Source organism: Opisthocomus hoazin, unplaced genomic scaffold (genome assembly GCF_030867145.1).
Source record: "Opisthocomus hoazin isolate bOpiHoa1 unplaced genomic scaffold, bOpiHoa1.hap1 HAP1_SCAFFOLD_15, whole genome shotgun sequence".
NCBI lineage: Eukaryota > Metazoa > Chordata > Aves > Opisthocomiformes > Opisthocomidae > Opisthocomus > Opisthocomus hoazin.
This window is the reverse complement of record NW_027448722.1, coordinates 1042211-1065414: the sequence shown is the minus strand read 5'-3', so window position 1 is coordinate 1065414 and position 23204 is coordinate 1042211. Positions and strand designations below refer to the sequence as shown.

General features: G+C 49.8%; 1 protein-coding gene and 1 pseudogene across 1 annotated transcript; both read left to right on the top strand.

Moving 5' to 3' along the window:
- Nucleotides 1-7310: 7310 nt before the first annotated feature.
- Nucleotides 7311-11230, top strand: LOC142359051 (olfactory receptor 14J1-like; annotated as a pseudogene).
- A 10030-nt stretch (nucleotides 11231-21260) lies between these two features.
- Nucleotides 21261-22028, top strand: LOC142359050 (olfactory receptor 14C36-like). The gene has a single exon (XM_075411899.1). It carries the CDS (start codon nucleotides 21261-21263, stop codon nucleotides 22026-22028), a length of 768 nt encoding a protein of 255 aa, XP_075268014.1.
- Nucleotides 22029-23204: the final 1176 nt, after the last annotated feature.

Below are 23204 nucleotides of genomic sequence, written 5' to 3'. Positions count from 1 at the left end.
CAAGTGGCCTGTCCCTCTTTCCACATGCCATGCACCTTTCTCTTCTGCCTGATCTCCGCTAGAAGCTCCTTGTTTAACCATGCAGGTCTCCTTCCTCCTTTGCTAAATTTCTTTCTCAGGGGGATGCATTGCTCCTGTGCATGGAAGAAGTGTTGTTTAAAAAGCGACCAGCACTCATGGACCCCCCTGCCTTCGAGAGCCCTGGCCCACGGGATTCCTCCCAGTAGCTCCTTGAAGAGGCCAAAGTCAGCCCTCCTGAGGTCCAGGGTTTTGATCCTGCTTATCGCCCTGCTTCCTCCACGCAGGATCCTGAACTCGACCATTTCATGGTCACTGCAGCCGAGTCTACCTCCAACCTTCACGTCCTCCACCAGTCCCTCCTTGTTTGTTAACACAAGGTCCAGCAGCGCGCCTTTCCTTGTTGGTTCCTCCACCACTTGCATCAGAAAGTTATCATCGATGCTCTGTAGGAACCTCCTGGATTGCGCCTGCCTAGCTGTATGGTCTTCCCAGCTGATGTCAGGGTGGTTGAAGTCCCCCATGAGAACCAGAGCCTGTGACTGTGAGGCTGCTTGCAGCTGCCTGTAGAAGGCTTCATCAACCTCCTCCTCCTGGTCGGGTGGCCTGTAGTATACACCCACCGTAATGTCACCCGTGTGAGCCTGTCCCTTAATTCTAACCCACAAGCTTTCAACTCCTTCTTCACTTGCCCCCAGGCCAAGCTCAATGCATTCCAGTTGCTGCCTCACATATAGAGCAACTCCCCCACCTCTCCTTGTTGACCTGTCTTTCCTAAAGAGTCTGTAGCCATCTATGACAGCATGCCAGTCATGCGAGTTGTCCCACCACGTTTCTGTGATGGCGACCAAGTCGTAGCCGTCCTGCTGTATAATGGCTTCCAGCTCCTCCTGTTTATTGGCCATACTACGTGCATTGGTGTAAACACACTTGAGCTGGGCTGTCAATCTCACCCCTGGCCTTGGCACTCTAAGCCTAGGCTCATCCCTAGTGAGCTGGGCAATATCCCCTTCCCCCTTCAAACCTAGTTTAAAGCCCTCTCAATGAGCCCCGCCAGCTCGTGGCCAAGAATTCTTTTCCCCCTTTGTGATAGCTGAACTCCACTTGTTGCCAGCAGGCCCGGTGCTGTGTATACCTCCCCATGATCAAAAAAGCCAAAATTTGACCGATGGCACCAGTCCCTGAGCCACCTGTTAACCAGGTGAGTTTTCCTGCCCCTTTCAGTGCTGTCCCCTGCCACTGATGGGATGGAGGAAAACACCACCTGCGCCCCTGATCCCTCAACCAGTCGCCCCAGTGCCCTGAAGTCCCTTTTGATGGCCTTGGCACTTCTTTCTGCTACCTCGTCTCCGCCAACCTGCATTACCAAGAGGGGGTAGTAATCAGAAGGCTGCACCAGACCAGGGAGTTTCTTCGCAACATCCCTAACCCGGGCCCCAGGGAGGCAGCAGACTTCCCTGTGGGATGGGTCCGGTCGGCAGATCGGGCCCTCTGTTCCCCTCAGAAGGGAATCACCTATGACAATGACCCTCCTTTTTTTCTTAGTTGAGGCAGTTGTAATACGTTATATTAGGTGTTGCTTTGTTCTCAACTCAGAGCTGGGTCATCACCTCAGTGAGTGGCAAAGCTCAACTCATTAGACCAGTTTATATACATTTATTAAACCGATTACACCAAGTCTAGAATCTTCATAAGTTTCTAAGCAACCATTCTGTTTCTTTAAGTATATCTTTTCTTAAGTTCTCTCTATTCTTCTGTCTTTGTGGAATTCTCCCTCGCTGGTTGCAGGTCCTGCTCGGTTTCAGGGTCGTCTCGGGGTTGTCATCTGTCCTTCATCTTCTTCTGTGAATTCTGTTTGGTACAATCCTGAGAAAGACTTCGAGAGACTTCAAGATGTTCTGTTAAACTTAGTCCTATTTCTAAAACGTAACCTATTGACCTATGACATTCATCTTGCTACACCTTATTCTTCTCTTATGCTAGGTCAGTTGGTTATTAACCCAACCATGATAAGGCCTATACAGGGGACAACTGAGTGGAGCATTCCATGGTCGTATGGTTTCCTAACACACCTGTATTCACACAAATGAATCTATGGTCTATTTTTATGATTTTATTCTATTCTATAGTCATAATCAGTCTCCTCTACAATCACTGAATCACAGAATCACAGAATGGTAGGAGTTGGAAGGGACGTCTGTGGATCACTCAGTCCAACTCCCTGCTGAAGCAGGGTCGCCTACAGCAAGCTGCGCAGGACCGCCTCCAGGCGGGTCTTGAATATCTCCAGAGAAGGAGACTCCACAACCTCCCTGGGCAGCCTGTTCCTGGGCTCCGTCCCCCTCAGAGGGAAAAAGTTCTTCCTCGTGTTCAGCTGGAACTTCCTCTGCTTCAGTTTGTGCCCACTGCCCCTTGTCCTGTCACTGGGCACCACAGAAAAGAGTCTGACCCCATCCTCCTGACACCCACCCTGCAGAAATTTAGAAGAGTATATTAGGTCCCCTCTCAGGCTTCTCTTCTTCAGGCTGAACAAGCCCAGCTCCCTCAGTCTCTCCTCATAGGAGAGATGCTCCAGTCCCCTCCTCATCCTCGTAGTCTTCCTCTGGACTCTCTCCAGTGATCAATCTCTAATACCCATGTTCCTTGATTGTATCATCAGGAGGGTGAATAAAGGATGAGAGTAAGAAGGATCAGCAGCATTTCAAAGTGTTGGCACACAAGTGGAGACCTTGCTGTGATCTTCCTCAGATTTATGCACCACCTGCATCTGCTGGAAAGACATTGGACAGACCTTGTCTCACTGCAGGGCTGGCAGTCTGACCCTTGCTCACATGCCCCAAATCTCCCTGAGATGCCCTGGGGTGTCTTTTATGGACCAGCTCTCAGGGGGAGTAGCTGTCCTGCAGGTCCTGCACTGTCCAGCCAGCTGTACACTCCAGTGGTGCTGGGCAGCTTTGGCATCTGAGGGAGCACTACAGGCCTGGAGTTGGCCATGAAGTTGGGCAGCTGCCCTGGAATAGGTTAGGCAGTGTAGGGATGTCCATGGGGAAACCTTCGGTTCCACTTAGCGGAGATGCAGGAAATACAGCTGATGGAGAAGAGATTGACAGACTGAGCTCCCCCCGTGGCACATGGCTCAGTTTCATCAGATGAACACCTCCATCAACTGCCCTAAGCCTACTTCGTAGGTACAGGTTGAGTTGTCCTAAATATGATCATCTTCTATCATTTCAGTTGGCCAAAGGGGCTCCCCACCAGCCTCCACGACAAGGCCCCAGATGCTGCCCCTCCCCTGCCAGGGCTGCCCAGCCCAGGCCTGTTTCTCTCTGGCCTTTGGGGACTGCAGCTTTTGTTCTTGTTGTGGAACCATCATTCATCATTGTGTTGCCATCTGCCATCCACTGCAGCATGCCTCTGCTGTGGAGAAAAGCCTTTCACACAAGGGGTCACATCTTTGGGTACCAGGTTTCCACATGAAAATCTACCCTGTCCCTAGTGCCAAAACTGAAGAGCTGTAGCCCAAATGGACAACAAAGCCCATGGCCCAAGGTGCATGAAGAGCCATTGCAGAGCTGTGACATCAGTGGAATAAGAGCTGAGGTGGGGCAGGACAGCTCCCATGGCTCTTGTGGTGGATGGAGATACAACATCCTTGCAGTGACCAACAGGAAAAATGAGGAGCGGGGAATGCCCTGGGGGATTCCCAGGAAGTTCAGACATATGCAGGTCCTCTGTGAATCCCAGAGTACACAGTCCTTTTGACTCTGCTAAGCTGTGTGCTAGCTTTGTGAAATTATCACCTAGCACCCACATCTGTGCATACCTGCAACAAAGAAAATATTTGTGCTCTGAGTTTATCTTGGCTTACTGCACACCGGGTAAACAATCACACTTTTGGGACAACAATTTGAGGTCTAACATCTACAGTCTTCTGTTCTCATTCCCTGTGGGAAGTGGCACCCCACTATTTCATGGTTACGACAGCCAAGGCTGACTCTGGATTTCACATCCATGATCAGCTCTCCCTTCTGTGTGAGTAGCAGATGCGTATGACCATCACCATTTTTGATCAGTCTGGCAGCTGAGCTACAAAGATTAGTCTCCCAAACTTTGTTTTGACCAAGATCCTCCAGACACCTCCAGCACTGATTGCACGCTGTTGTGGTCACATTCCAGGGAATGCCAAGGTGATTAAAGTCAGCAAAGGGACATTAATTCATTCTTTATCTCCCACCAGAGCATCACTCTTACCAGACTCTGCTCTGAACCTGACCCATAAGGGCTTACCCAAATTGTTCATCCCATAGAGGAGCTCCACACATCTAAGAAGCTCCTTCACACTGAGGACACCTCTCTTTCTGTCCTCTCACTCCTTCTTGTCTGTATTCACCCATCACAGCACACCAATCATGTCAGCTGTCCCAAATTTCCTCAGCTGTTCTTCCCTCCAAGTGGGATGAAGAGATAGCTTGGGGGGGTCCAGCTCCTCCTCTCTGTGTCTGAGGTCGAGGCCATTGGTGCATGGCTGGGCTGCAGCACCTCAGCTGTGGCCCATCTGGGCTGAGAGCAGACTTGCAGAAAGAAACCTGCTACCAAGTGCCCAAGGCCTTGTGTGTGCAAAGGCTTTGCTTCAGAGCAGAGACATGCTGGAGGGGATGGCAGGTGGCAATGTAAAGGAGAAATGAGGTGCCCACCAAGAGAGCAAACCCTGCTTTTGGCAAGGCCAGGAGAGGGGTATGCTGTCTGCTGTGTCTCTGCAGCCCTGAGGGCCTGTGTTGGAGGTGAAGCTGACCTTAGGAAGGAAGGCTCTAATGGAGCTTGCAGTTACCAGCAGGCATGGTCACCTCTGGAATCAAACATGTCACCAGGTGTCTGTGTCTGCACATCTTCCTCCTGCCCTCTATCTCCAAGAATTAGCAGGGAGCTGAGACAAGGAGCTGCCATGCAGGCTGGTGCCCATCTGAATGACACAAGAGAAATCCCACCTCCTGTGGGTTTTGTGGTGAGCATGAGAGAGACCTGAGTCCTCTTCTAGGACTTCAAACCAAGGATGAGATGCCTTGAATGACCAGGCTGTATCCCTTCCTTCAGCAGGGGTAAAGGAGATCACTCCCTGTCACATTCTGGTTTTCCTTTGTGACGATGAGACAAGGAAAGAAGATTTTTGTTTCTAACCCTTTCTCTGAGAGCAGAAATGCCACTGTCAAAACCAAGTGTCTCTCCCCAGCTGAGGGAGGCAACATCAGTGATGCTTCAGCTTGTTTCACAGCAAGTTGTCCTGGAGACCAAAAGACATCTCAAGGGAGAACAGAGACGGTAGAGAAAGTAGTGCCTTGGGCTGGTCCTCTGCTGCTGAGCTGGGCTGGGCTCCTGGGGTGGAGGGAGCTCATGGCAGCAGGCAGAGCTGCAGAGAGACAGCTCTGTCCAGGAGCAGCTCCTGTGCAAAGCACAGCAGGGCTGAGGGCACTGCCTGCAGGCAGTGAGGAGAGAGGAGTGAGGCAGAGAGAGGTTAAAGACAGCGTGGGGTGAGAGGATGCCGAGAGCTCAGAGGGGGAGAGAAATCTTTTCAGCCTTTCACACAGTAAGTCTCTGCATCAAGGACAATGTGTCTGCACTTTGTGGAAAGATCTCCTCAAGCTGGCACAACTCCCCGCCTATGGGATCCACCATGAGGAATATCACAGTTTCTCTGTTGTAGGAGGTGAGGATGTGCTGCAAAGCAGGGACTGCCTGCTGCACCCTCAGAGGGACAGGCCATGACAGCTGCCTTCTCCCAGGGAAGACTGCAGGGTTGGGAAGGTGGATGTGCAGCCCGGGCTGCCCTAAGCTGTTCTTCCAAGCAGGGTCTATGCACCCCAGGGGCTGTGTGCTGGGGCAGAGACTCTGCTGCCTGCCAGGGCCAGCACTCAGCCTGCCCAGGTAGCTCCTTGCAGAGTTGTGAGGAGAAACTATGGGTGGAAGGAGAAAACCCCAGGAAGGCAGGGCAGGGTCCTTCTGTGGTTGAGAAATCACCGCATGGGTCAGGGCTGCTCACAGATCCAGATCAGCCCAGGATATTTACCAGGGGATATGTGAAGTCAAAGGAGGGATGACTATGACAATCTCAAGCCACATGCCTGGTTCCCTCTGAGGAGCACAGGGGCAGAGAGCAATGACCTGGCAATGTTGGTGTCTGGAAGGTGCACAGCTAGGTGAAGGTAGCAGTGTCCTGAGTGCCTGGCTGCCTCTGCCTCTTTCATCTAGAGCCTCACTGTGTTTCTCCTTCTTGCTCTACTTGTCTGTGTTACTGAAGCTGTTCCCTTGCTCTCTCAGTCAGGCTCTCTGGGGATGGGAGTTTCAGGTGCAGAGTCAAGCTCTGATCTTGTGGGCCCTCCCGTGCAGGCGAATGAGGTGTGTCAGCTGTGTCTAAGCTGTGGGGCTGTGGGCAGTGAAGTCTGTGAGCCCAGAGAACAAGTAATTTTTCCCATAATCTGAATCCACCATTAGGACACATGGCTATCTTCTTGATGTGTCGTTTCAAGATCTGAGCTGTCCTCAAGAATGCAAATCTTTCTCGTAACACAACTGCGTTATCTGAAAGCCTCAAAGGAGAGGTGCAGAGATGCTATGCCTGACCGAGGAAATGTTCTTGGGTTGGTGAACTGAGCTGCAGGTGTCCTTGATTAGAAGTGATGTGCTGAGATGTCAGGAAAGGGTGACATGTTAGATGGTCTGCTGTGGATCCCTCTGCTCTCAGCTGTCTGGTGGCTTTTCAAGATAACGTGGGAGTGCGATCGCTCTCCATCTCAGAACAGTGCAAGCCCAGGGCAGCTGGGCAGCCCTGTTCTCCCTGAGTGCAGCTGAAATGCTGAGGGTTTCTGACATCCGAGAACATTCCCAAGGTGAGATGAGGGGAGCTGTTAAAAAATCACAAAGTTTTCAAACTTCCTTCTACTATCTCAGTTCCTTAGGGCAGGGAGTGCAGGTGCTGGCCAGCCCTTTTGAGTAAGGAGCAGTTTCATCTGACAAACACCCAGACAGGTCCCTTCCTCCACCACACCCATGAACCCCCATCTGTAGAGCAAGGCTGACTCCTTAACAGCCCGTGGGAAGAGGTCCTTCTCCTCACAGCACAGTCACGGAGCAGCAACCAGAGATTCAGTCACAGAGCTGAAGTAAATTCTCACAGAAAGAGAAAAGAAGGTGTGTGTGTAGCAGGGGGAGGGTCTAATAGTAATGACTCACAGAAGAATCACCTGAACTGTCACTGCCTTTTACTCCTTGGACTGTGTTTCTATTTCCAGAGGGACAAAATGTCCAATGGCAGCACTGTCACTGATCTCATGCTCCTGGCATTCGCAGACACGTCGGAGATGCAGTTCTTGCACTTCTGGCTCTTCCTGGCCATCTACCTGGCTGCCCTCCTCAGCAATGGCCTCATCATCACTGTCATAGCCTGCGACCAACACCTCCACACCCCGATGTACTACTTCCTCCTCAACCTCTCTGTTCTTGACCTGGCCTCCATCTCTACCACTGTGCCCAAATCCATGGCCAATTCCATCTGGGACAACAGGGCCATTTCCTACTTGGGATGTGCTGCCTAGCTTTTTCTGTTTTCCTTCTTGCTCACAGCAGAGTGTTGTCTTCTGACCGTCATGGCCTATGACCGCTACGTTGCCATCTGCAGACCCCTGCACTACGGGACCCTCCTGGGCAGCAGAGCTTGTGTCCACATGGCAGCAGCTGCCTGGGGCAGTGCTTTGCTCAATTCTCTCCTGCACACTGTCAATACATTTTCCATACCCCTCTGCAAGGGCAATGCTCTGGACCAGTTCTTCTGTGAAATCCCACAGATCCTCAAGCTCTCCTGCTCACACTCCTACCTCAGGGAAGTTGGGCTTCTTGGGGTTAGTGCTTCTATAGCTTTTGGGTGTTTTGTTTTCATTGTGCTGTCCTATGTGCAGATCTTCAGGGCCGTGCTGAGGATCCCCTCTGAGCAGGGACGGCACAAAGCCTTTTCCATGTGCCTCCCTCACCTGGTCGTGGTCTCTCTGTTTAACAGCACTGCAGTGTTTGCCTATCTGAAGCCTCCTTCCATCTCCTCGCCATCCCTGAACCTGGTATTGTCATTCCTCTACTCAGTGGTTCCTCCGGCAGTGAACCCCGTCATCTACAGCATGAGGAACCAGGAGCTCAAAGATGCCCTGAAGAAGCTCATTCAATCAGGATTCTTTCAGAAGCAATAAGCTCCCCATGTCTCTTCACAAGTGATTTCCAATGTATCTAGGAGACCTCCTGTTCTTTGGGCATTTTATCTGTGACAATTCTATTTCTCCAGGAATGTCTGCATCCTCCCCACTTCTCCTGAGGCATGAATGAAGTCTGATGACCCAAGGGTCTTTACACATTGGTGTGGCATGTAAGTACAGGTGGCCTCCCTGTTGAAACCTTTCTAATAAAAGGGGATTTTGTCAATGCCAGTGTCTGGAGTTTGGGCTCTTTTCCGAAAGCTGAGATCAGGGAGATGCTACATAATTTTCTGCCCAAGGCCGTGCTACTGTGCAAGGGTTCTCCATGGGATGAGGGGAGGTGGGCATGGGGCGATGTTTGTGGAAATGGCCTGTCCTGTGTCTCCAACGGTGAGTACCCAGTTCCAATGGAAATGGTGAATGACAAGTAGGGAAATCCCTGCACAGTCTCCTCGTGGCTTTCAGGTGCCACAACACACTTGCCCTGCAGAGTAGCATTGCCACTTCATGGTCTGGTGTGGAGCATGGGGAGGGAGAAAGAGAGACCAGACAAGGCCAGCATGGCTGCGGCAGCAGGAGCAGCCTGAGGAGCCCCTTGGCCAGGAGTCTTGTGCTGGGGAGAGGGGCTGGCTCAGAGGGACATGCAATAGTTTTCAATAAGCATCTCTTAGAGACAAGAGGAGGGGACAGTGGGAGACACTGGTCTCTGTCTCCTCATGCTGTGGCTGGCCCTCAGCCCTGGGGCTGATGGGGAAGGCTGAGACCTCTCTCTGCTCCCCAGGAGCTCCGGTGCCCTTCATAGGGTCTGGGGCTGTGGGATGAGTGTTCAGAGTTCTAAAGCAGCCAATGGAGGGAACTTCTGTGGGGACTATTCTCCTACACTGGGATGGTGAGAATGCAGGGGAGGTGGAGAAAGCTGGGGAAGGGCTGGCTTGGGCTGGGCAGGAAAGTGTCTGGGAGAGGAAAACACCCATGTAGAGCTCAGCTGTTTCAGTGTGCAGAGTGAGGACACCTAGGAGGGTGTGCGTGGTGCAGAGCCAGATGACACAGTGAAGGAAGCAAAGCATGAAATGTGCAGAAGAGAGAGGCCCGATCTGTGCCATGTTCCCTGGGCACCCCATGGAAGCTGTCCCAGCACATTATTCCCTGACCATCCCCCACACTCCAGCACTTCCCATCTGTGGATAAAAGGGAGAAAATAACATGGAATAGCTCATGGATCAAGATAGAGACAGAGAGGTCAGTCACCATTTACTGTCACTGGCAAAGAAGAGTTAACCTGGGGAAAGGCAATTTCATTCATTGCCAGTTAAAATAGACTTGGATGGTGACAAATTATGTGTCATGTTTTAACCCCAACAACACTACAAACAATGTCCCATCCCCAGTCTTTTTTCGCCAGCTCAATTTACTCCACCGTTCCCAATGCTTCAACCCACGGTGACTGTGAGAGGTGCAGGCAGGATGGTGAATGGGGGGTTACTGTCAGTGCAGAGCATCTCTGCCACTTTTTCTTCCTCACATTTTTTCCATTCTGAAGCACGGGTCCTCTGCACAGGATCCCACTGGATTTCAGGTCACGGCTATGTGTTGTGCTTTTCTTCCAATCTTACTTTTCTCATTTAAACTCACAAAATTGCAGACACGTTGCGGTTGGAAGGGACTTCTGGAGTTCAACTCCCCAGCTCAGGCAAGGTAAGCTAAAGCAGGTTTCTCAGCACCTTGTCTAGGTGGGTTTGGTGTACCTCCATGGATGGAGGCTCCGCAACCTCTCTGAGTAACCTGTTCCAGTGTTTGATCACCCTCACAGTGATAAAGTTTTTTCTGGACTTCAGATGGAATGTCATGTGTTTTTTTCTGTGTCCATCACCCCTTGTCTTCTCAGAGGGAACTACTGAGAAGAGTTTGGCTCCCTTGTCTTCATTCCTTCCCATCAGGTGTTTATACACAGTAGTAAGGTCCCTCAGAGCAATTTTTTGCTCCAGACTCAGCAGTCCCAGTTCTCTCAGCCTTTCCCTCTATGAAAGACGCTGCTGTCCCTTAACGCACCTTATGGCTTTTTGCTGGACTTGATTTTTTTAGGTCAACAACTCTATTGAACTAAGAAGCCTAGCACTGGACACATCACTCCAGAGATGTCCTCACCAGTGCTGACTAGAGGGGAAGGGTCACCCCACTCTATCTGCCTGCAATGTTTTTCCTAATGCAGCCCAGGAGGATGTTGACCTCTTCCAGGAGGGTGCATTGATAATGCCTGCTCAGGTTGCTGTTCTCCGGGACCCAAAGGTCCTTCTCCGAGGTGCTATCTCGCCATTCAGTCTCCAGCATGATGTGGACAGTGTGGCTGGGTCACATGCTGTCCTCCCCCAGGGACTCCCTCAGTGGCAGCTGATCCATGGAGATCAGCTCCATCTCTCTCACAAGTCCCACAGTGCTGCAGAGTCACCTGGGACAGCAAAGCCCGCTCCTGCCAGGGCTGCCCAGCCCAGACCTGTTTCTCTCTGGCCTTGAGGTCTGCAGCTTTTGCTCTCGTTGTGGGAACCTCATTCTTCATTGTGTTGCCACCTGCCATCCACTCCAGCATGCTCTGCTCTGGAGCAAAGCCTTTCACACAAGGGGTCACATCTCTGGGTAAGGTTTCCATGTGTAAATTCTACCCTTGGCGCTGGTGCCACAGCTAAAGAGCTGCAGCCCAGATGTGCATCAAAGCCCATGGCCTGGGGTGCAGGAAGAGCCATCACAGAGCTGTGACCAGTGGAACAAGAGCTGAGGTGGGGCAGGACAACTCCCATGGCTCTTGTGATGGATGGAGATACAACATCCTTAGGAGAGACCGTCAGGGGAAATGAGGAATCAGGGATGCGCTGGGTGATTTCAGGGCAGTTCAGATACATGCAGCTCCTCCATGGGACAGGCAACAGGTTAAGTGGGAGCTGCTGTGTGGGTCGAAGGAGAGGCTAGAAAGAAGGAGACTGTGGTAGGAGTTCTGTATGCTTTGACCCAACCCAGAAACAGAGCACTCACAAATTCACTTGCCCACTCTCCCACTACATCCCCAGCAGGGCAGGGAAGAAAATCAGAAGCACAAAATTAAAAAAATTTGAAAAGGAGAAGCAAAAGCTGAGCGAGCCAGCAAAGCAAAATGAGTAATTCATTCCCTCACTGCCATGGGTAGGCAGTGGTTTAGCCATTGCCAGGAAAGCAGGGCTTCATCATGTGTGTCAGGGACTCGGGACGACAAACACCATGATCATAAATGTTCCCCCTTCCTCCGTCTTTCCATGAGGTTTTTTGGCTAAGCATGACATCATGTGGAATGGAATATCCCTTTGGTCATTTAGGGTCAGCTGTCCCAGCTGTGCCCCTGCCAACTTCTTGTGTACCTCCAGCCTACTTGCTGGGCGGGCAGAGTGTGAGGAAGAGGAAGCTTTCATGCTTTACAGCGACTGCTCAGCAGTGTCTGAAGAACTGGTGTGTTACCAGTGCTGCTTTAGTTACAAATCCAAAGCTGATCACCACATGGTCTGCTGTGAAGAGAACTAACTGCATCCCAGTCGGATCCAGGGTGAGGAGTTAGCAATGTCATATTTAAATAACCTGAGGAAATCTGTGAATCTCAGCTACTAGCTCTGATGGGGGACTCAGTCTCCTCAGTATTCACTGGCCAAGTGAGACAGCAGGATGCAAACAATCCAGGAGGTTTCTTGTGGTCTTTGTGGAAAAGTTCTTAGCACAGCTCCAAAATGGGCCACAAAGTCTGATGCTCACCTGCACGTGATACTGCCAAAAGAGGATGAGCTGGTCAGGGGTGTGAAGACCAGCATCAGCCTTGGCCATAGCGACCATGAAATTGTGGTCTCTCGGATCCCCAGCTAGGTGGAAGAGAGCAGAAGAGCACAGACCCTGGACATCAAGGAATGAGATGTAGGCCTACTGAGCGCACTGGCAAGTGGGATCCCATGCGTGCAGTGTCAGGGCCCTGAGAACATCCGTAGGCCTTCATGGCCCTGACCAGCCTCAACATGTGTACTGGCCTCCAAACACAGCCATAGACACAGCTTTGCCTGTCCATGGACTTCCTTGACTTGGGCTTGCAGACTCACTTCCCAGCTTCATTCTTGATCAGATATACAGGGAAATGACACTGTGGACCTCCAAGTGCCAGATTCCAGATGATTCACAGAGGCCTCAGGCCTTTCTGCTTCCTTTCTTCCCACTGCTTGGTCTGCTTTTGGGAGGAGAGGAACAGGTGAGCTTTCTGGGTGCCAATGATTGAAAGTTGAGGGCACAACCATCACACGTGAAGTGACCTAAAGGCTGTGCTAGTTCCAAACTCTCATCTTCAGCTCCTTTCTTTGATGCCTTAAATCTTCCACAAAAGCCCCTTCTGCCTTGTTCTCCTTTTGCAATTAAGTTGCAGGCACCCAAGGAAGAGCCTTGTTTTCATTTCTGGTATCAGCCTAAAGCATGCCATGGTGAGGAGATCCCAGGAAGCTTGTAGAAGGTGAATGTTCCCAGAATCCCAGGAGGCCTGCCATACCAATAGCTGTGTTCAGGGAGCTGCTCAAATGCATCATCTCCATTTCTGTAATGGGCTTTTAGATGCCTGGTTCATGTATAAACTCCCCCTGTGGATGCTGATATTTGCTGCGCAAGCTGCTCTGAACTCAGAGCTGGCCCTGCTTTCAGCTGAGCACTGGATTTGAGATGTCCTTAACTCCATTCCACTCTGAGTAGTCCTGTGACATAGAGGCCCTCACCTCCAGCTTAATCCCTTCTTTTAGAGCATGTAGAAAGGCACAGTCATGGAAGTGTTTGGGGAAGAGACTGTTGGGGGCCTCTAGTGCAGCCTCCAGTCGGGCTGTGACATTGCAGAGGTGAAACATGAAGAGCTCGAAAGGTAGAGATCACAGCAATGCTCTTCCTAGTCTATTCTTTTTTTCCTAAGGCTCAAGCTAAATCTCCCAAGAGGCACTTTGTGGCTGTTGCTTCTGTCATATCATTGGCCGCTGCAGAAGAGAGCTTGGCTCTATCGTCTCTCCAGGGAGCCATGTGGCCATATCCCTAGGTGTCTCAGGGTCCCCAAGGACAGAATTTACAACAGTCCAGCTTTGAAAGTACGTGTACTGACGGTCATGCTGAGTCACGGTGCTTCTAATATGACCGTAATTAAGCAGCTGCAGATAAGAAAAGAGTGCCAGTGTTCACGGAGTTCTAATCAAGGTAGAAAGCACCATGGTAATCATTGGAGAAAGAAGGGTCCAAACTCAGCAAATGCAATCAGCTCAGTTGGGAAATTGTAAAGGAGACTTGAATTTTTTCTTTTCTTTTAGCATAGAAGGCTAAGTGATGGTTAAAGAGTAGGACTGGAGAGGTGGGAAGAGTGAAAAGGGAATGAAAGGGGAAGCAAAGGAAATCATCAGGACTGTTTTGAGGTTACCTGTCAAGCAGCCTTTCATCTGAGCAACACTGCCTGGAGCAGGACAAGAAAGCTGCAGCTGGTCTGGATATACTAACTTCTGACTTGGTCGTGGGGAGCTTGAGAACTTTCCCTACTGTTCTTAAGAGAAGACCAATAGGGGAAGGAACCCCAACATCATTTAGGTTTCCCATCTCCTTCATGGGAGTTGAGGAGCTCCATGCTCTGTCTTCATGCTCACATCAGAACCAGCTGTGGAGTCAGACCATGTTGCTCAAGGCTTGATTCAGTGGTAGCTGGATAGCTTCCATAGACAGAGATGGCACAACGCCTCTGGAAGACCTGCTGCAATGCTTGGATGCCCTCATGGAGATAAATATTATCCTTATCTTTATCCTGAACCTGCCTTAGTTCCACAAGTTACTATTGTCTGTTATCCTCCTGCCAAGCACCACCATGACAAGACTGGCTCCATCTTCCTGAAATCTTCCCCATGGTGACAGACAGGTCGCTCTGAAATTCTTGAGACCTTCCATTCTCCAGGCTAAAAAAGGCCCTCACCCTCAGTTTCTCCTCCCAGAAAAGTGCTTCAGCCCCTGAGCACCTTGGCGGCCGTGCACTGAACTCACTCCCAGCTATCAAGAACTTCCCTGCTGTGGTGGGTTGACTCTGGCCAATAGCCTAGCAGCCACTCAGTTGCTCACTCTTTCCTTCCCTTCCCCAGTGCGACAGGCCAGAGAAGAGGAAGAAATAAAGTGTGAAAAGTTTCAGGTCAAGATAATAATACTTTAATAGGGGAAGAAAAGAGCCTAAAAAGACCTCGCCATGTGAGAAAAAGACCATCCTTCACCACCTCCCACAAGCAGACTGATGCTCTGTCACTCTCCGAGCAGCAGATTCCTTGAACACTAAAAACCTCCACATCCTTCTTCCTCTGTCCCAAGTTTTTATTCCTCAGCGTGAGGCCATACAGTATGGAATATCCTTATGGTCAGTTTTGATCAGTGGTCCTTGCTGTGTCCCCTCTCAACTTCTTTCCAGCTGCCCACTTACTCACTGGGAGGGAGCAGAATGAGAAACCGAGCAGGCCTTGACACTGGACAGACATGGAAGAGCAATAGCCAAGACACTGACGTGGTACGAGCACTGACTTTTCTTGACTCCAACAGGTGTAGGAAATGGCCATCCTTCAGGACATCTGCTTGTCTGGTCCAGAAGAGAAGCCATTCTGGGCTGGCCTTTATATCTTAGGATAGTAAGACCTGCAGCCCATGGAGGACCACAGTGGAGCAGGCTCCTGGCAGGAACTGCTGCCCATGGAGAAAAGCCCATGCAGGAGCAGGTTTTCTGGCAGGAAAAAGCCCATGAAGGATGAGGTTTTCTGGCAGGGGACCCACGCTGGAGCAGTCATTCCTGAAGGAGTGTACCCTGTGGAAAGGATCCACTATGGAGCAGTTTGTGGAGAACTTCAGCCGGTGGGAAGGACCCACAATGGAGAATTTCAGAAACAGAGAGTTATGAACGGACTGCACCTCCCATTCCACATCCTCCCTATGACACTTGGGTGTTAGGAGTTAGGAGTGAAGTTGAGCTTGGGAAGAAATGCATGAGGAGTCAAGGATAATTCCCTCTGCTGCCCCACAATGCCCCAGTATGTCCCAGTGACCTCCAGGTAGGTTATGACTCCTTCACCACTGCTGTCTCAGCCTGATGGTCCAACTGTTTTTTAACCCTTTCTTTGTAAACCCATCCAGACTGTAATGGCCTAACCTGGGAAAAAGGACATTGAGGGAGACCATGTCAGAAGGGTCAAAAATGGCATCTACTGTTCTACTGTTCTTTACTCATGCACAAGTGCCGATACACCATCATGACGGTAATCAGGTTTGAGAGGCATGAATGACCCATCATCAATCCGTGCTGACTGCTTTCAGACACGTTCTTGTTTTTTAGGTGCACAGAAATGCCAAAGTGACCTTGTACAGCCTGGGGTTCCCTGGGTTGACTTTCTGAGCTCTTTCAACAACAGGCGCAACATTACCTTGTACTCACTCACAAGAGCCCTCGACCAATGCCAGGAAGCTTTGAAAGGGATATTCCAAAGAAATGTCGATCTCTCCCTGTATCTTCATTACAGCTATTTTACCTGCTAAAAAGTGTACTGAATTTCTCTAAATTTCGTATAATTTCATCTGTCTTGACTATTTCTAAAGTAATTTTTGGAAGATGGAGGCTGCCTAGACAAAGGCCCTTTCCTTTATTGTCCTGTTTTCTCCTCCCTTTACTCTTCGTTCATTCAGATTCCTGGCACCTACTGAGCTGCTGTTTTGACATCAGGGAGTTAAAAGTTTGCCTGCCTTTCAACAGTCTAATTGTCTCCTTAGCCAACACTTTAATTATATTTGTAACTATTTTTTTTCCTCTACCTAGCTACAATATTTCTCATAAGATTATGCCTTACAGGAAGGAAACCTCATTAGAAGTAGCTTGTAATTACCGCACGTTTGCACTGTGTGTTTTGTTTGTTGAACTTGATTTTGCTTTAATTTTTTCTTTTCTTGCAAATAGCAAAGCTCCTGCTGTGCCTGTGTGCAGCCAGCTCTCTATGGAGAGGAGGTGGGAGATGGTGCAATGGAGCTGTAACATCCAGCTACAGAGATCAGTGGAGAAGTCTGATGCAAAGAGCAGTGACACAAGTCCCAGGTGGCCAATGAGAGAAACAATAGGATTGGGGAGGTGAGGAGCAAAGCTGTCCACACAGTGTCAGACCTCAAGGGACTGCTTCTCCTACCTGTCCAGCCCTCCTGAGGAGACACCATGGATTAGTGTCACTTGGAAAATTTTTCTACCACTAATTCTGTAGACTGAAGAGCAGTTAAAAATATCCCTTAAAATATAAACAATATTATTTTTAGGCACAGTATGACATCTTTCTCCTTACCTACACATGAAAAAAAATCCAATTAGTTGTACAAGTCTTGAAGAATTGAAGAAATTTACAGGAGCTTGTTAGCTTAGCACTTTCTGTATTTTAATGACTCCCATGGGGTATTTGGTGTTGAATCCATGAACCTCAGATACTGAGAGGAGGTCAAAAAAAATGATCAGGAAGACAGAAGCAAGACTGAATGTACCTGGAAGCATTGATTGGCCCCACTGGGGGCCATTACTGACAAAGCCTCCCCAGGGACTCCTTAGAGCAGAGAATTGGAGGCCACGATTGCAGGTAGGCAGAGGCACTGTGCAGGTGGCTGCAATGCTGAGAAAAAAATTGGTCTGCTTTATGAAGCAGAAAGGCCAAGGCCTGAGCCCCAGGCCCTGGGAAGGCAGATGCTGTCCCTCACCTGTGGCTCAGGGCTCTTCTTGGGGACAGTTGAATGTGTGGGTGAGCAATGACAATTGCAGGAAAATTCTGCGACACTTCTTAGCCTCCCTAAGAAGAGGCGATGATGGAACACAGTTCAGAGCCTTTAAAGAAAATTTCTTCTGGTAGTGATCAGTGTTAGAGGCAACTGCCATATCGTAGCCAAGGGGACAAAGCCCTTGGTCCTGTTGAAACTGTTAGCCCTGCCAGAGTCCTTAACCATATTTACTGCAGGCTGTCCTACACTGTCCCATGCCCGCACTTCTTTCCCTTCAGCCTGTAGTCACACATCTTTACTTCCTACACAGCACTCACACCAGCATTTCCACGCCTTCACTGATACCTCTCTACACTCACTGGCTTTTCTCTGAATTTCGAATACATGGTCTGATTCAGTCTCCCTCCACAACAAGGATACCCTTAGAGGGAGACTTCGTAGTCTTCACCTCTAGTCTGAACCTTCCAAGCAGCATTTGGTGAAGGTTTCCTTGCCTTCTCACTACCAGGAAAAGATCCATTATCTCTGAAACAACCCTTCAGGCAAATGCAGGCTACTACTTTAGTGCCCTCAGCCTCCACAAGACTAAAGAAGCCCAGGTCTCTCAGCCTCTCCACAGAGGCTGTAAAACTCATATGGCATCCCTTGGAATGCCCAGGCCCTTCTCCTCAGGGTCACTCCTGAGCTGTTCAGGTCCCCACCTGCCCACAGTATTTTGAGTTATTCTCCCCTTTCAAATGATTTGCACCTTCTTGTACAACTTCATCAGGCTTCTACTGCCAAATCTAAAAGATTCTCAAAATCACCCTCGGAGTGAAACTCTTATTTAAAAACTTTTAATGTGTGTGTACCAGATTTGTGGTGCCTCTGAGAAGACAGCAGAATGAGGAATTGCGGGACACTACTGATAAAAGAAGGAGATAGCTCTTCAATGGAATTGTTGACCAAGGGAGGAATTGCCATGTTGACAAGATTGGAAACACCAAATGAAGGTGCAAAGGAAGCCAAACTAAGGCCAGGGAGGAAGGGGTAAATAGAGATGGGCTGTTTGCGTGGGAGCGTACAAGGATGGTCAAGGAGAAGAAGGTGTGAGTGAGACACAGCTGAAGCCAGGACAGTATCCACCCCTTTTTGTATAAAATACAAATAGTATAAAATCTACATCATACTCAGATCCCACACTTTCCAATTAATTACCACCACTTTTCCTGTCTTCTGATTTACACACAGAGATAGCGTTCCTTACCAGATGGGGCATGCCTCTAAAGTGGTAGTTGAGTTCACTTAGTGCAGGACTTTGGTCTCCATCTGTCAATAACAATCTTTCAGGGCAGGAGAGATGGTGTGTGCTGTTGGATGGTCACATGCTGCGTGTGGGATGATAATAGAAGATTGGCAAGGAAGATTGTAAACACACTCAAATGACTTGCATCTGGGGTGTGAAAAACACATATAGCATACTAATCATTGTTTAGTCTTGTGTGCTCAGCAAGTAGAAGGTCTGTGTTTGGATAACATAGACCTGTGATAGACTCCAAGGCAATCTGTCGAACACACCTGAGATTCCTGCCCTGATGCAGGAAGGATCAAAGCACAGTGGAAAGTTATGTCTGGATGAATCCCTGAAATATTAGGGCAAAAGCAGCAGGTTCAGTAGCTCCCACTTTTTCTCTAGCAAGGACTGATCTCTACATATGGTTCCACAGACCCACTGAGCAGGCACCGCACAGGACAGTGTGCATCCAGAGTGGGGAACAAGTCCCCTGAAACGAAGCCCACAGCAGTCCTCGGTGTGTGTTGTCCCATGGCCTTGCTGTTAGGCAGCTGCTCCAAGCTCCTGGAGAGGCTGTGTTCTATGTAGAGCTTCACAGCCTTGCTCCAGGTTCTGCCAGGATGTAGGCCAAAAGAGAGGCCCAGCAGGACGGTGGAGACATCTCTACAGCAAAACTTACCTAGAAACCTGTGCTGAGCAGCCAGTGATTGAAATGGCCAGTGAGAAATGGCCAGTGGCTGAGTGGTGACAAAGGCCCCTGGGCCACCTTCCTAGTCTGTCTGTGCCACCAGGGGCACAGACCAGTCTCCTCTCTCCTGTACCTGCATGGCTTTGAGCCCTGCCATAAGCCCTGGCTCTGCACCTCAACCCCCCTGGTGTCAGTCTTCCCCCTGCATGGTCACGCAGCACGAGTTATGCACTGATGGTGCATAACTCGTGACTCTGCTAAGCAGCATGCTAGCTTTGTGGAATTATCACCTAGCACCCACATCTGCTCAAATCTGCAAGAAAGACAACATCTCTGCTCTGTGTGTGTATTGGTGTACTGTGCACTGCGTAAATGACCACACTTTTGGGAGAACAATCTGAGGTCTAACATTTACACTCTTTTATTGTTGATCCCCTTGGGAGGTCAGACCCCACTATTTCATGGTCACGACAGTCAAGACTGACACTGGTTTTGACATCCATGATTAGCTCTCCCTTCTTTGTGCGCAGCAGATGCATATCAACAGCACCATTGTTGAGCAATCTGTAAGTTGACCTATAAAGACCTGTGTCCCAAGCTGGGTCTTGAGCAAGAGCCTCCAGAAACCTCCTGGACTGATTGCACGCTGTTGCGGTCCCCTTCCAGGGAATGCCAAGGTGATTAAAGTCAGCAAAGGGACAATAATTCATTCTCTGTCTCCCACCACAATGTCACCCTTACCAGTCTCTTCTCTGACCCGGACCCGTAAGGGCTCACACAGCTTGTTCATGCCATAGAGGAGCTCCAGACATCTGAGCAGCTCCTTCACACTCAAGACAGCTCCCTCCTGATCATTCTGGCCTGTCTCCTCATTCTGTACCCACCCATCACAGCATCCCAATCATGTCAGCTGTCCCTACATGCCTCAGCTGTTCTTCCCTCCAAGTGGCATGAAGTGATGCCCTGGGGGACTCCAGCTCCTCCCATCTGTGCCCCAGGCTGAGGCCATTGGTGCTTGTCTGGGCTGCAGCACCTCAGCTGTGGCCCATCTGGGCTGAGAGCGGACTGGCAAAGAGAAACCTCCTACCAAGTGCTCAGGTGGAGATTTCCCCTAAGTTTCCTGTTCCTGCGGACCAGCAGGGCTGAGGGCACTGCCTGCAGGCAGCGAGGGGAGAGGAGCGAGGCAGAGAGAGGTTAAAGGCAGCATGGGGTGGGAGGATGCTGAGAGCTCACTACAGGAGGAATGCTCACAACCCATGAAATGGTCAGTCCCTGTAGGCAGGGCAGTAAATCGGCAGCTGCTGGAGGGATCTCCAAAAGAGGATTGTCACAGCTTCTCAAGCCTAGAGGAGGAAGTCTGGTTCCAGAGAAGTTTTTTCCCTGCCGTACCATCAGATGAGCAGGGCATGCTGACTGCTTTCTCTGGGAATTACTGGTAGGACTTTAAGCCAGGTGTGCAGTCAGTGGTGCCCAGAGCTATCCTTCAGAGCAGGTCCCTTTACTGCAGAAGTCTGTGTGCCGGGGTCAGTGCTCAGCCTGCCCGGGGAGCTCCTGATGGTGCTGTGGGGAGAATCTGTGGGTGGAAGAAGCCATATGCCTCTCCAGCGTCCCTCTCTTCTCCCTGAGTGCAGCAGAAATGCTGAAGGTGTCTGAACTCCAAGAAAACTCCCCAGGTAAGCTGGGGGAGCTTTATTAACCCCAAACCTCTCCAACTTTTCTCTGTTATTGCCGTTCCTTAGCACTGAGAATGCAGAGGCTGACAAGGTGATTTTCTGTGAGGAACGGTTTCATCTGACCAAGTCGGACACCATGACCGACCCCGGACACCACTGCTCCCATGAGCTCCTTGCTGCATAGCAGGGCAGACTCCTCGAGAGGCAGAGGACAAAGGTCCTGCTCCTTACAGTACCTTCAGCCAGCACCAACCAGACCTTGAACAAGGAAGCTGAAGAATGTTCTCATTGACAATGAATGGAAAATGCTCTGAAGTTTAGCAGGGTTAAAGTTCTAGGAGTATGGCTTTGCATTTCCAATGAGAATTCTCCCCTAACACTTTATTGATTCTTCCTCTAAGGACAGGATCCCATGCCCACAGGAAACATCTGTCCAAAGCAGATCCATCATCTGCTTCCTCCTCCTGGCGTTTGCAGACACGCGGGAGCTGCAGCTCTTGACCTTCTGGCTCTTCCTGGGCATCTACCTGGCTGCCCTCCTCAGCAACGGCCTCATCATCACTGCCATAGCCTGCGACCACCGCCTCCACCCCCCCATGTACTTCTTCCTTCTCAACCTCTCTGTCCTCGACCTTAGCTATATCTCCACCACTGTCCCCAAATCCATGGCCAGTTCCCTCTGGGACAACAGGGACATCTCCTATTCAGGATGTGCTGCCCAGGTCTTTCTGTTTTCCTTCTTGTTAGTAACAGAGTGTTGTCTTCTGACCGTCATGGCCTATGACCGCTACGTTGCCATCTGCAGACCCTTGCACTACGGGACCCTCCTGGGCAGCAGAGCTTGTGTCCACATGACAGCAGCTGCCTGGAGCAGTGCTTTTATCAATGCTCTCCTGCACACTGCCAATACATTTTCCATACCGCTCTGCAAGGGCAATGCTGTGCACCAGTTCTTCTGTGAAATCCCACAGATCCTCAAACTCTCCTGCTCACACTCCTACCTCAGGGAAGTTGGGCTTCTTGGGGTTTGTGTTTCTTTAGCTTCAGGGTGTTTTGTTTTCATTGTGCTGTCCTACGTGCAGATCTTCAGGGCTGTGCTGAGGATCCCCTCTGAGCAGGGACGGCATAAAGCCTTTTCCATGTGCCTCCCTCACCTGGCCGTGGTCTCCCTGTTTCTCAGCACTGTCATGATTTGCTATCTGAAGCCCTCATCCTTCTCTTCCCCATCCTTGGACATGTTGTTGGCTGTTCTGTACTCGGAGGTTCCATCAATATTGAACCCTCTCATCTATAGCATGAGGAATCAAGAGCTCAAAGATGCACTGAAGAAACTTATTCAGTCAGTAGTCTTTCAGCAACAATAAGCTGCCCATGTCTATTTATAACTGGTTTTCTTTGTATCTGGGAGTCTCTGTGGTCCTGCCACCACCCAGATCACTAGGACACAGGAGATTAAGATCCATTGTGTAGTTATATTGCATACAAGTGCTGTGATGAGAGTATCAGGCACTCTTTGGTCACACCTAGATCATCTGCTGTTTGAATGACACACCAGGAGAAGTTCTGAGTGCTCTGGAAAGAACTGACACTGTGTTGTTATCTTGGTCACTAGAGCAGTAGCCTGGAGATGGGGTGGCCAGACACCCCCTGGTCACACTTTGGCCATCCGCTGCCTCATCTCTCTGCCAGAATGACTCAGCACGAATTCTGGCCAGAATGGCGAGTATTGACCGAAGAAAATCATCTCAAGATCCCTTAAACCAATATCCAAAGGTGAGACCCTTTGAGCTCTCTGGGTCCACAGCAGGCTGTGTGACCCAGTATCTCCCCATGAGCTGGGACATCTCTCAGGGTAGATTTAACAAGGATTGAATGATTGTCCGTCGATGATTTCACAAGGACTCAAAGGCCTGATTTGGCACACTTCACTGACTGTCCTGTGACGAATGCCAGCACATAAGTTGGAGTATATCCATGAAAGTCACAAGAAGGGCAGTTTTAACCACAGGTTAACCTCTCGCTCTGCGTGTGGAACTGTGTACGTGATTTGGTTCAGAACCATTTCCCTGTCTGTGTGCAATATGGTTCAGAATTCTTTGTCTGCTCATAAGCGTGATTTAACTTTCATCTGTGTGTACAACCCTAAATCACTATTACAGCTGTGCTTTCATTGAATCACTCTGTTAATTTGGCTGATGATTAAGTGTTGTTAATAATTCTACAATGTAATCTTGTGATCTACCTCAAAAATATGAATAAATCCTAAATTGCTGCTAAATCAAAGCGGTGTAACAAATTCCTATTCTAAACAAACACCTGTGGATTGGTATTCAATCTTTGGTAATTCTGTTTATTTCAGGAATGTCAGCATGCACTCAGCTTTTCCAGAGGCATGAACACCGTCTGTTTGACTCAAAGGTCTTTGCCCATGTGTCTGGCACCACGGTACAGCTGGCCTTCCCTGTCACATCTCTTTGATAAAAGGGCACATCCTCATTGCTGGTGTCCAGAAGCTGGGCTATTCTGAAGCTGAGGTCAGG

Bases quoted from the DNA above. Each gene is read 5' to 3' on its own strand.
- LOC142359050 (XM_075411899.1), top strand. From the start codon at position 21,261: ATGTACTTCTTCCTTCTCAACCTCTCTGTCCTCGACCTTAGCTATATC.